Below are 12,369 nucleotides of genomic sequence, written 5' to 3'. Positions count from 1 at the left end.
ATCGTCATGATTTCATATAAAGTACTATTTACCCAATACTCGTCGATCTGCCATTCAGCTGGAATTTACGTGGTGACGAACTGGCGATTAGCGTAATTCCGGAGTAATCGTGTACATTATAGCCGCGAAAGAAATCAGGAAATCGACGAAGTCTGTCCCTGAGAGGTCGGCCAAATTTAAGGGGCCTGATTCCGTATTCGTGTATATTTCCAGAATAGAGACGATGGATCGATGATGAATCGCGAGTCGATCGAATCGTTCCTTTTTCTTTTTCCGTCTCTTCTCGTCGTACCCCTCTCGTTTCTTTGTCTCCCTTCATCGTCGAGGCGATCGTAACGTTACGCCACTGGCGTCGAGGTGGCGATGCGAAACGATCCACGGGAGTAGGGGAAGGGACCACGAGGACGCGAAAAAGTGCGGCCCGATGGGACCCACGACGTGCGACGAAGAAGGGAGGGACGAACGCGGTGGCAAGGCCGTTCTTTGACCCGAAACGTGGTCTGCTCGGCGCCAATTTTTCGGGAGGAACCGGTCCTCGGGCCCCCTGGAATTTTTAACCGGCGAACCGCTACCACGGTTTCGCCGAGAAACCGACGCCGCCGCCGACACCAACACCTGCCTTTTGCTAATATATCGTTCGGCTATAAGGTTTCCATCGATTAACGTCATCGATTGCAACCAGCGTCCTCGTCGACGCTCGTCGATCACGGGTAAATCGATGTCCGCCCCCCTAAAAAAAAACAAGCTTGCCTGTCGATCGGCACTTTTTAACGCTCATCGGTACCGTATCGATAATCCATATCTGAGAATGTTCTTTATACGCTACGAGCGTTCGTTTTGATCGAATACTAGTGGGTCGTCCGGAAAGTTCGTAGCGTTTTTCAGGACAGAATTCCAATCTATATTTTTTTATTTATATCATATTCTTATTTACGACTTTTTATACACTTTCTTTTCATTTTTCAATTAATTTCAGTGCACCAGTTATATATAACTTCTATTGAATTAGCTAAGAAAAACTCTGCAACCTGTTTGTACATGGATTTCGTTTTCGACGTTTTATCTTGATACAGAATATTCTAGTGACTTAAAAGAATAAGTAGATGTCATGAAATCTTCCAGCCGAAGTAGTGTAATATTTATACAAGTTTGGCAGAACGTAATGAAAATGGACTTTGTAGTTGTACACATGTTTCGTCGGTGTTCCTCACAGAAAACAGAATAAAAAACGGGGAGTAACTTGTATAGCAAATACATTAAATTTAGAAATAATACCTACATGCCAAATTAAAGGACATTTCCTTCGTCCAGTAAAAATATATCAGACACTGTGCTCGAAACGCTACGAATATAATTTCTTTGTTCGTTTCGATCGTATTCATCTTTGATTCCCAGACAGGATGCATTAAATCGTTTCTATTCACCTCTAATCATGCCTAGTCGGGTGTGTACGATCGAACGATTACCCAGTTAAAGAAATGAAAAATAATATATACGAGCATCCTGTGGCTGTAACTCCTGAAGGCTGCGTCGACCTCTATCTAACAAAAATCGCGAGATATTGCAACCGGGCTTTCCATCATTACTTAATCCCCCGCGTATCGTTGAACCAACGCTCGCTCGAACGATTAACGAAATTACAAAATCAGCCGCTCGCGCGCGTTCGCTGTTGTAAATCGGAGCCCGAAGGAAAACAACAAAACTTATCCGTTTGCCCGATCGTCGAATACCGAGATGCAAATTTCTAATTTGCACCCCGCTAGACATACACGTTACATAAACACCACGGGTTCCCTTTTGCTAGAGCTACCATTATACGCCGTCTATAGATCGTCGGATCTCTTCAGGCTCACCTTAAGCCGGATGCATAGGCGCACGCGTCGCTTCTATCTGGGCCTTGCATCTCTCCTATTCACTTCTCTCAATCCCCTCCTCCCTTCCCTGGTGCCTCGTTGTTCACGGTGTGCACGTGCTTTCGTAGAAACGTGGTGTGTTCACCTGTGCCGCGCCGTCGCGCCTGCACCTGTGTGTTAGAACTACCGAGAGCTCGGTCGAACGCGCGCGCACACGGCTAGGCTCATCGATCTTCCCCCTGTCCTCCGTTTTATTCTCGCTTTTACCTCGCCACACGATCATTCTGCGCTCCTACCGTCCACGTCGAGTGAAAATGCACGATGCACCGTGTCGGCGCATCGGGCAGAAGTCACGTTTCCATATCGATATTTAACGATATTTAAATGGCCGTCTACCGCGCGCGCGGCAACCGGACATTTGCACTCCTAATGAGGCCTGGCTCTGGGAATCGTAAATCGCCGAGCTTTTTTTCTTCTCTCCTCTTACCTCCCTCGTGGATTCCGTTACGGACCATCGGGATTTTATGAGGGAATCGCCGGTGATCTCACCGCCTACGAAATGCTCGTCTGAATCATCGATAATTGTCCTGGTAGTAATTGTAACGGTGCAAGAACTTTGTCTCGTGGAACGCTCAAAGTGGAATATTTGATGAGTATTTAAATCGAAGTTATAAATTGGAATTGAAATTCTAGGATTAGTCACGCGGTGAAATGATTCTGGGCTGCGACGATAGCGCCTACCATGCATTCAAGTCACTTGGGTCACTCGTTGGTATCACAGAATTCGGACCAAATAATATTTCTTTCTGTATGTTGAAATCACCTTATCAGTACTTGTATTGACTACCTATCTGGATAAAGTACTGGTTAAATAATTGCATTTTTATCCTATTGACAGAAACTAAATATTTATCAATCAATTGTTTCGCGAATTATTTCGTAATCAATCGTTTTACTCTCGCTTGTATTACAATTTTTTCTAACCTCCGCAGATGTCCGTGAAATAATGGGTACTTTAACGGAGGTTAGATGCGTAACCAACGAAGGGGAAAGTGCATAATGCTATTATATTTATGCTCTTCAGAATACAAAGAGTTCACGATGCACCGATGACTTCGTTATCGGCCGTGAGGCCGCACGAACGATTGTCCCGATAAATGCAAATGCACCGTCATTCGAGAGCAGTGGGTCGCCTTGAATGGAACGGGATCTAACGATCGTGCTGATAAGAATACGATCGACGTTAACGATAGTCTTGTATTCGTTGCGGGTTCGTTCCTTATCGCGTTCGCTTCTTCCGTGAAAGGATTCGTACTTCTTTCGGCTGGTTCATCCCTGCGATCGTCGGCAATGAACGAGTATCAGCGGACAATAAACGAATTCATCTAAAGACTACTACATTGTATCATGAATCCCCTTTAAATTCAAATAAGTCCGGATGAATTGATATTGCTAACATCGGTGTAATGATCCAATTAACGTCGTGGCTTGAATCGGTTTTTTTGTCCTCGCCACGATTGGTTCCCCTGCCGCAGGTATTTATCGTGATTTATTCGCGTGAAGGGGAGCAAAATTGCGTCCTTGTAGATCAGAGGAACTGTACAACGATCTCTTTAGAAGGAGAAAAAACTATCTCAATTACTTTGAAATTAAGTCTTCGTGAAAAAAACGTAAATGTGAATTCGTAGTGTTACATTTTTTACATTGTTGGACTCGCGACCTCCGCTTTTCATCAGAAATAATACAAACGTCTCTGTCGAACAGGATCGTGTACTCTGTCACGAATGAAACAGAGATTCATAGATAAAAACGAATATACAATATAATACCAGCGATTGAAACCTTCAAGTAATTTTATGGGCCTTTAAGGTAGTCGTGTTACTGTGTCAATGTCTTCTTAAAGCGGCGTCTAAACGTAGTACTATTCATTCACCGTGTACCTATGCCATGAATATTAACACGGTGGCTGCCGGAGCTGATTTTAATTTTCTTCCTATACTTAATTTCTGACTTTAATTTTCTTAATAATACTTAAGGGAACACACTTCTTTATGGTTGATTGTTTCATTTTATTTTATTATTATACCATAGATGTATTTTTATTGTTAGAGTCTTTTTTGTTAGAATAACTAGTTAACTATAAATAAAGTTACTCCATTTATTCTACACCAATCATTAATTCTTCAATAAAGAATAAAAATTCACTCTCTTCTTCAATCAAATTAAAAGAAATCGTTTTATATGTGTAGTGAAGAATAAACATTTCTGATATGCCATGTAACCGTCAAAACAACTTATCGTATTTTGTTGATGCGAAAATTAGAATATAAAAAAAGATGACTAGCTGACGGATCACATGGCAGCCAAAGTGTTAAAACTCTTCCATGAGCCTTGGTCCGACCTAATCGATTCGTGCCTAATATCGAATGCCTCCTGAAAACAGTAACCAAGCATGCGAATCTCGTCGATGTAACCTTTGCAGCCGTGTTTTCAATTACAATATATTCTCGAATCTGTCTTATCTGGATAAGGTTTGCTTACGTTAAACCTGCCAAAGCTTCTTAAACGGTATCCACCTGTCGACTGGTCTTATTTGCGCTTCTGCTTTGATGTTCTCGACTCGAGTTGGCCTCGTGTCGGGGCCCTGAAGAAAGCCTCATCCTTTTCCATCGCTACATATTTCGATAATCATTATAATACACGTTCGGTCAAGGACGGTTTTCGACAGAATCTTGTTTACCTCTCAAGTAATGGAATAATTACCTCGAAGCTCTTATCTTCGTACAAAATGTTCTCCAGCGTACCCGATTTAATCTAAAACTATCTTTTCATCAAAATAAACTTAATAATGCTTAATTCCTTTTTTCAGAAGAATTATCCATTTCGACAATTTCTCTTCCATCGCAGTTACGCTTTTCAGGACAGCTGGAACCACATAATCTTATTCACGCTGTCCAAACATTATTAACAAGATCCTCACCGACTCTATTCAAGTTCCGCTACCTCGAAGCGTTCGAGGCATCATTAATCAAAACAGGCGATAGAGAAGTCAATGTTTCGCCATTGAGTCGATCATCGGGATGACTTTTAGGTTTAGAACGCTGCCCGTCGGTTTTGTCGCGTCCTCGCAAGCCAACGTACATATTCCACTTTGGGTATTTTTTCGACCATGACAAAAAGCGTCGTCGTTGTTGCAGATATAAAAGGGAATGCACAACGACCTCTGGACTGTTAAGGGTCTCCTCGATGAATAACGGCCGTGCGAAAAAACATGTTGTTTGGTTCGTTGGTGTAGTGAGTAACGAACGAACTATTCGATTGCGCAACGATCGGGCAGAGCTCGGGCGCCAGTGCTCGATTATCAAGGATTCCGGCGAAGCGCCGAATAAATCGGTTCCCCGACACTGGAACCTTCGAGTATCGGCCGTTGAACGGATGGGTCCTTGCTCTATGTTCCACGATGACGCGGCGACTCTCGTTCGCGTGATATACCGCTGAAATTGCTAGACTTCTCGCGAAAACTTCTGTACATATTCACAATCACGATTTCAACGTTACACGATGATTATCCTAGTTTCTTGAGTCATCCACCAGGAGAAGGAATGACGTCAGGGGTTGAAGAACTAGGATTATTCATCTTGTATGGGGTGGTCCATTTTTTTTGTAGATGAAATAAGAAATATACATGCAGGAAAGCATAGAAAGAATTCAAAGAATTGGTGGGGGTGCTGTTTAGAACGACTGCGAACTTCACGATACGCTTGCTATTATCGGCGTTCGTTATGACCGGATGGTTCGATTTTACCGAAACTTCAATTCACTTTCGTTTTTTTTTTTAAATAAGAACTTGTCAAATAATGTGGCATGCACGCGATGTTAATGCTATATTGCATTTGTTTGTATTATTGATTTTCTTTAAACAGTTCGAGATTGATGTTGAAATGTCTTTGACAATGTCATAGATCCATCGATTATTTTCTTGGGTCTGTCAATTCATAGGACACTTTTATATGAGGTTTATGCATTGGAAGGTTGAACCAGTTTTATACAAGACTGTATTTGTACTCGTATACATATTATCGTAATGAATTTACGAGCGTCGAAGATTTCTGCGGTTTCTCCATCGTCTCGGTTCGCCAGGCAATACCGTGGTCAAGCAGAAACGAGTCGTCGAACGGTACTAAAAGTTATCTGCCCACCTCGGAATCATTTCAGTGTCACGAAACGTTTAATTCGAGGATGACGCGAAGCGAGACGAAGTAACTTTCTCGTATCATGTACGTTTCGTTAACGTAATCACTTCTTTTGTTCTCTTAAATTCAAGGCTACGTTTCAGTACCGCGACGAATCTGACACGGCGCTGCCACCTTAACCGTCTTCTCCGCAGATGGAATTTATTGTTCTCGAGCCACATCTTTATCCTCGGATACATCAAGCTTCCTGTGCGGACTGACAACTCGGATTTGATCGAATTAAGCTTCAGAGAAATTTCCATCTATTATTACACGCTGAATCGTATTCCTTATAATCAAGATACACTATCTATACATTGTCAAGTTCAGAAAACAATTCTCTTCTGACAGATTCACCCCTTAAAGTCCTTCCATCAAATTTTGGCTACAAAGGTTACTCAGGACTATTAATATAAAACTAAAACTGGCAAAACCCTCATCTGTCAGACTCTTTAAATCCTACTTTACAAAATTTCTCATTCATAACTATCTAGAACCCCTCAAATTTTCCCTTAAATCCTACCCCTGTCCACCAGTTCTCCAAGAATTCTCCTCGACATCTTTCAAGCTTTACCTGAACTCGACCGATGGAACAGGAGATGCCGCATCATCTTGTCCTCGATCGCGGCATCCACGGATGCAGGCCACGATGATACAAGTTCGGAAAAACGCGGGAAACAAACGCTTATGATGACTCCTCGCCGAGGGTGGCGGGGGTGGGGATAATGGGCACGAGGGAGCGTCGATTGAAAATTACAGGATCTCCCCTTCGGCCTGCGAATCGTCGACGGCGTTCCATCGTTCCCAGTCGTCCGTATGCGGTAACCATACATAATGATGCCCGGGACCCCGACGTGCATATGGGCAAACAGCAGCGTGCGTATGATCTCGGAGCGGTTACAGGTGGAAGGAACGCTCAAGCGCGCGCGGATTTCGCAAGTTTCTCCGGGACCTCGGATCGTCGATGGCTTCGATAGTCGCCTCTGACGTGCCTGAGAGTGACGGAAACATTTCATTATTCACGCGAGGGATATTATTATAATTTTTTTTGTTCCCTTCTCGACCACGGAGGTCATTAGCCACGCCATGATTATTATTGATATTATGGAAGCTGCTGAAGAAGTGTCAGGAATGTTACGACTCCGACCACTGGTGTCTAAACGCGTCCTCTGTAGGTGTGTCAGAAATTTTTTCGTGAGACTCTGGATAAATTCCAATGTCCAATCGAATTAGTAGAAATCACCGACTCCTTTGATCTATGATACTTGATCGTGTAAGATGTATCGACGGAAATCTGCGAGAATCGTTACGGCGAAGAGATACAGCCTCTGGATGATAATGAACTCCGCATATTCTTACCGTCTGTAAACATAACGGAAACGTTTGATCGTGAAGAAGAACCAGAGACAAAGTAAAGGATAACCATAAAATATCCGAACTGAAAACCAGGAGCCTCTTGATGGCTTGTCGGCACCTCCATAAAATAAGCTACCTCCCGTGTGACCAGTCCTTTCCTCCCAATCGTAAAATCCACTACCTACGTTAACTAACCGCGGGCAATAATAACCGATGATCATCCGTGACTTGTAAGAATTCACGTAATCGGCAATCGGGGAAATCATCTTGTAGCAACTTAACAATCAACGATTAAATATGTTTGTATCATATGCTTGTCTACCGCAAGGATTGTGCAACGAACAAAAAAAAAAAATAAAAAAAAAAGAAACACGATCCTATCGAGACGAATTAACTCGTCGTCTGCACGGCAGCGTTAAGCTCGAAGTTAAAAGGTTTTATCTGACCGCCGAGGGCGCGTAAAATTATCGTAAAACGGTCGCTTATCTCGGTCGTACACGTTCACGATTCAAAGTAAAAGCGGCTTATCGGCGATCCAGGGACCGGGTCGTAAAACTGGACGATCGCTTCGTGAACCGTCTCGTTGCAAAAGAAGAAGTCCCTTGTCCCCGAAATATTCACTGGTACGCGTGTCACAGTCTAGTTCGCCGGTGTAGGGGCCCGCGAGATCGAGGATAATCTTCCACAGTCTCCTTTGTCGTTCCTTCCCTCCATCCCCGTAATGATATTCCACTTTGTTAACGACGGGCACAAACTCGGTAGCCATGATCCGTTTCCACGCACCGGTGCGCGCGGCCTAACGTCGCCGTCATCGTCACGCTGGAAATCCAAGAACACGTCCGTCCCGAGGATGATGATCCCGACTTGTATCTCGCGTACTAACCAACCGACGATTCACAGCCGTTAATTCCCGCCCTGCCTCCTTGGGACGTGAACGGATCGGTCGCCGGTTGTTGCGACACACGCGACCGGCCACGCTCGATGGATCATCTGGGATTTTGGATTTAATCGTTTGGATTTAATTGTTCCCTTACGATGGTCGACGGAGGACATCGAATATAGTGATAGATTGAAGGGACGCTCGAGAGAGGTGTGCACGTTATAGATTCTCGCTTGGTCGACCTTGGTGAACTTATTAAGTTTTTACACGTGAAGTAACTTTTTTTCAGTGATTATATGTAGTTATCATTAATTTATTATTATCAATTTCGACTAAAGAAAAATGGCAATGAAACCCAATATTGTGTCGGGAGCCGCGCAGTGGAGCTTTGAGTGCCGCATGCGACTCACGAGCCACAGTTTGGTGTAGACAGTGGATGAGAGCAAATTTTACAAATTCGAGTTAATCAAGTACTTCAAGTTTAGTCAAATCGTAGGACATCTTGCTTGATAAAATTGAAATTAGATATTGCTGAATGTGTAGGAACTGTAGGAAGGAATGCAGTTGATTGTAAGCTCTAAAAATACTATTGTTCTTGAAGTGTCTAGGTCGATTAGACGAGGATCACTTTCCCACGGACACAGTATTCTTCCACGTGAAATGACGCAAATGCACCACCCTCTTGCATCGGTTTTTCCTCGACGCTGTATCTTTTATACGGTATATATATACAAATATAAGTGAAGGCCGCCGAGAGTCTGCCGATATGTTATGCTTTTGCTTCGATTTGCCATTCAAATTTCATTCACCGTCGAGTTCCTTTCGTAATGATATTTTTTTCCAAAGTTTATCATGAATATTTAGCTACACGCCATGTGGTATCAGACTCCGGGGACCGATCGCGACTTCGGGGCCCGGACTTTCCATCGGCTCTCAAAACAGTCCTTGAAAATAGGAATGCAAACACACTAGACACAACAATGCGACCTGCCGTTGTACATAAATTAATAATATCATGCAGCCCGAACGATGCATCCTCGAACGAGGAATAAATCGATTACGATCGACGTTCGATCGTCGGCCATGGTCCATCCGATTCTCATTCAAAATACCTGATTTCGAGTCGTCCACACAATAAAAAGGATAATAAAAATCGTGCTTTTATTACGGAACGATCTTTTGCCCCATTTCTAGGCTGCCTGTACCACTCGATTCTTTCTAGGACCAAAGATCCTAGGATAGATCCCTCCAGTCCTCACTGAAAAGTCATCATGGGCCCGCGTCCTGTCTCAACGTTCACTCGCAACTGGTCCACTCTTGACCCTGTTCGAGCCCGACAGTGACCCAACGTCGAGATCCAGCGATACGGTGGATCAATTAAAACGAGCGCGATCAGACGAGTTACGCGAGGAATGCGCGACCTCTGGAGAGACCGAGTCGCCTTGCACGGGCCAGGCCCCATTCTTTACCATCGCGGAAAGCCTTTCGATCTTGCGTTCGCCCGATTCTAAATTGTCCAAGGTCCAACGTCAAGGTCACGCCACGGGTCCCTTCCGAATCGCGAGGTCATCATCGCGACCGAGATCTCGCGATCCCGAGGACTGAAGGGTCAATCGTGCGGAACAACGAACCGATTCACTCGAATGAATCGCGGGCATTGTGGTAGGCTATGTCTACTCGTGAATTTCGAATGGACATCGTGATGATGATGATGTTGTGAAACCATCGGTTGTGATTAAGATTGAAGAAAAATATGTATCGGTCCGATCCTTGAACTGGAGGAACGGTGTACATACGTGGTTTCAGCGATGTCTGGTGATAGTCTCTGATTAAGATAGGCCTTTGCTTGGCTCGATCGAGAGAGTCCCATTTAGCGGTAACCAGTTGGTTCACTTAATGTGAGATCGTAATCGGGAGAAGGACTTTTTAACCCGTTAATGAACATTTGTACAACTTTCGGTATCTCCTCCGATAATTTTTTTCCCCCAGATTGTGTCGTAACACCAGTCCGGCGTGTAATAATGCATAATGTAGGACACGTTCGAAAAATAATGTTTATGTAGTATACTGGAGCATTAAGTACGATTCGTTCGATTTATATTCTGTCATCGTCGAAAGTGATTCTTCGATTCTTTGTCTTTGAAAATTGAGATACACCGATGTAACTTATAATTAGACTGCGGATGTTTATGCATTTGTAGCATCTTTTAACTTTGTAAATGTAGTAAAATCAAAGTTTTAATAAAGTTTAACACTATTATATGTTACTATCAGCATAGTAAAGCCTCTAGCAGAGATTTCAAAGGTCTGCTACATTTTGATTTTGAGACATTGGTATCTAAATTTGTTAATTTCCATAAACTTCCGCAGTTCATTTGTAATAGAACAATGAAAATTTCATTTACGTGATATGTAAAAATGGAGAAATATCTAAGAACTCGATTCGTTTCATGATTGCAGCTCAAAGTACCACTGAAAGTGAACTTCTCGGCCAGGCCCAGAGATGTCACGGTGTCGATCTCGAAGAAGCATCTCACCTGTGGCGTGAAGGGCCAGCCACCAATCATCGACGGTGATTTTCCGCACGATGTCAAACTCGAGGAGTCCACCTGGGTGATTGAAGACGGGAAAATGTTGCTGATCAATCTGGAAAAGGTGAGCGATCGGGTCTGCTTTTTTTCGTGGCCTCCGCTAGAGCTACACGACCTTGCCTGTAGAATGATTCCAAAGATGCTGTCGCCGTTCCTACCATAGATCCCGACCGAAGATACGAAATCGCGAGGAATTCGGTGGCTTGACGTGGCCATGAACGATCAAAATAATGTACGAAGATTCTGCCGAAGGTCTAGCCGAGCCGTGACCGTTTAACGACCGTCCGTTTACTCCTAATTTAATTAACGATGTTCATTCGGTCTTATTTTATTACCGAGCCTTTCACAGGCTGGTAGCGATCGGACCAGATTTAATCGTGTTCTTTTGGAGCCTATGATCCCGCTGCAGACACGTTTTAACGCCAGGAAGATCGTCGGAGGCGTCGGGTTTCCCGCGCACGAATTCTCCTAGAACTCATCTCCGACTTTTACTCCCAGGTAAACAAAATGCAATGGTGGGCTCACGTGGTAACCAGCGATCCGGAAATCAGCACGAAGAAAGTGAATCCGGAGCCGAGCAAGCTATCCGATCTCGACGGTGAAACCAGGGGCCTGGTGGAGAAGATGATGTACGATCAACGACAGAAACAGCTAGGTCTGCCGACCTCCGACGAGCAGAAAAAGCAGGACGTCATTAAAAAGTACGACACAACAATTGCGAATCGGCGGATGGTTCCATGTATCAACGTCGTAAGGATATACGGTTTCGAGATATTAATCGGAAACGTTCTCTCGAATCCTTTCGCAGGTTCATGGAGCAGCATCCAGAGATGGACTTCTCCAAGTGCAAATTCAATTAAATCTTGGTGTTCCGATCGAGGGGTGTGTGTTTGGGGGGAGTCGTTATCATCTGGGATGAAACGAATCGATCGATCGATACGTCAGAGGCAGCCAGATCCAGAAAAACTCTGTCTCTCGTTAATTATCACCTCGTGGCGTCTTAACTTTCTCTGCAACTTATTTTCAGGCGTGTTGTGTTGCTGTGCCAGTCGCAGCCGAATGGGTACACCACGCTCCGCCGTCGAACCGATTCCATTTTCCTCGCTCGCTCGCTTAGCCGTATTCCTTTTTCTTATTCGCCAGCAGTTGACGTCTTTAGTTTCACCGTCGGTTCACGGAACGGGGAGCAGAGTCGCGTAGCACAAGTGTATTTTCACGATTTTTCCACATTAAGTTTTCGTATCATGGAATAAAAAAGTTTCGAGAAAACAATTTACGAGGGGCGTTCATGTATGTGTTCCAAGGATTCCATTGGGGATGAACTACCACCTTACGATGAACATAAACCTTGTCCCGTTTCTGTCAGTCTCTTTATGTTATCGAATTCTATGAAATGGTATTTTTTCGATCGTATACAAAGTGATGCTGATGTGTTCGGTGGTAATAATACATTACGA

At 43.9% G+C, this 12,369-nt stretch overlaps 1 protein-coding gene across 1 annotated transcript in view; it reads left to right on the top strand.

Annotated features, from left to right (window-relative positions):
- Positions 1 to 12,211, top strand: part of LOC107187762 (nuclear migration protein nudC) — an 85,967-nt gene extending 73,756 nt beyond the window's left edge. The window contains exons 5-7 of the mRNA XM_015575927.1: positions 10,782 to 10,976; positions 11,411 to 11,613; positions 11,721 to 12,211. Of these exons, the coding sequence (XP_015431413.1) occupies positions 10,782 to 10,976; positions 11,411 to 11,613; positions 11,721 to 11,772 (450 nt within the window). The 3' untranslated portion in view covers positions 11,773 to 12,211. The remainder of the gene's footprint in view (positions 1 to 10,781; positions 10,977 to 11,410; positions 11,614 to 11,720) is intronic.
- Positions 12,212 to 12,369: the final 158 nt, after the last annotated feature.

This window comes from Dufourea novaeangliae, unplaced genomic scaffold (assembly GCF_001272555.1).
Source record: "Dufourea novaeangliae isolate 0120121106 unplaced genomic scaffold, ASM127255v1 scaffold101, whole genome shotgun sequence".
Taxonomy (NCBI): Eukaryota; Metazoa; Arthropoda; class Insecta; order Hymenoptera; family Halictidae; genus Dufourea; species Dufourea novaeangliae.
Note: the sequence above shows the minus strand (reverse complement) of the source record. Positions and strands in the feature narration are given on the sequence as shown.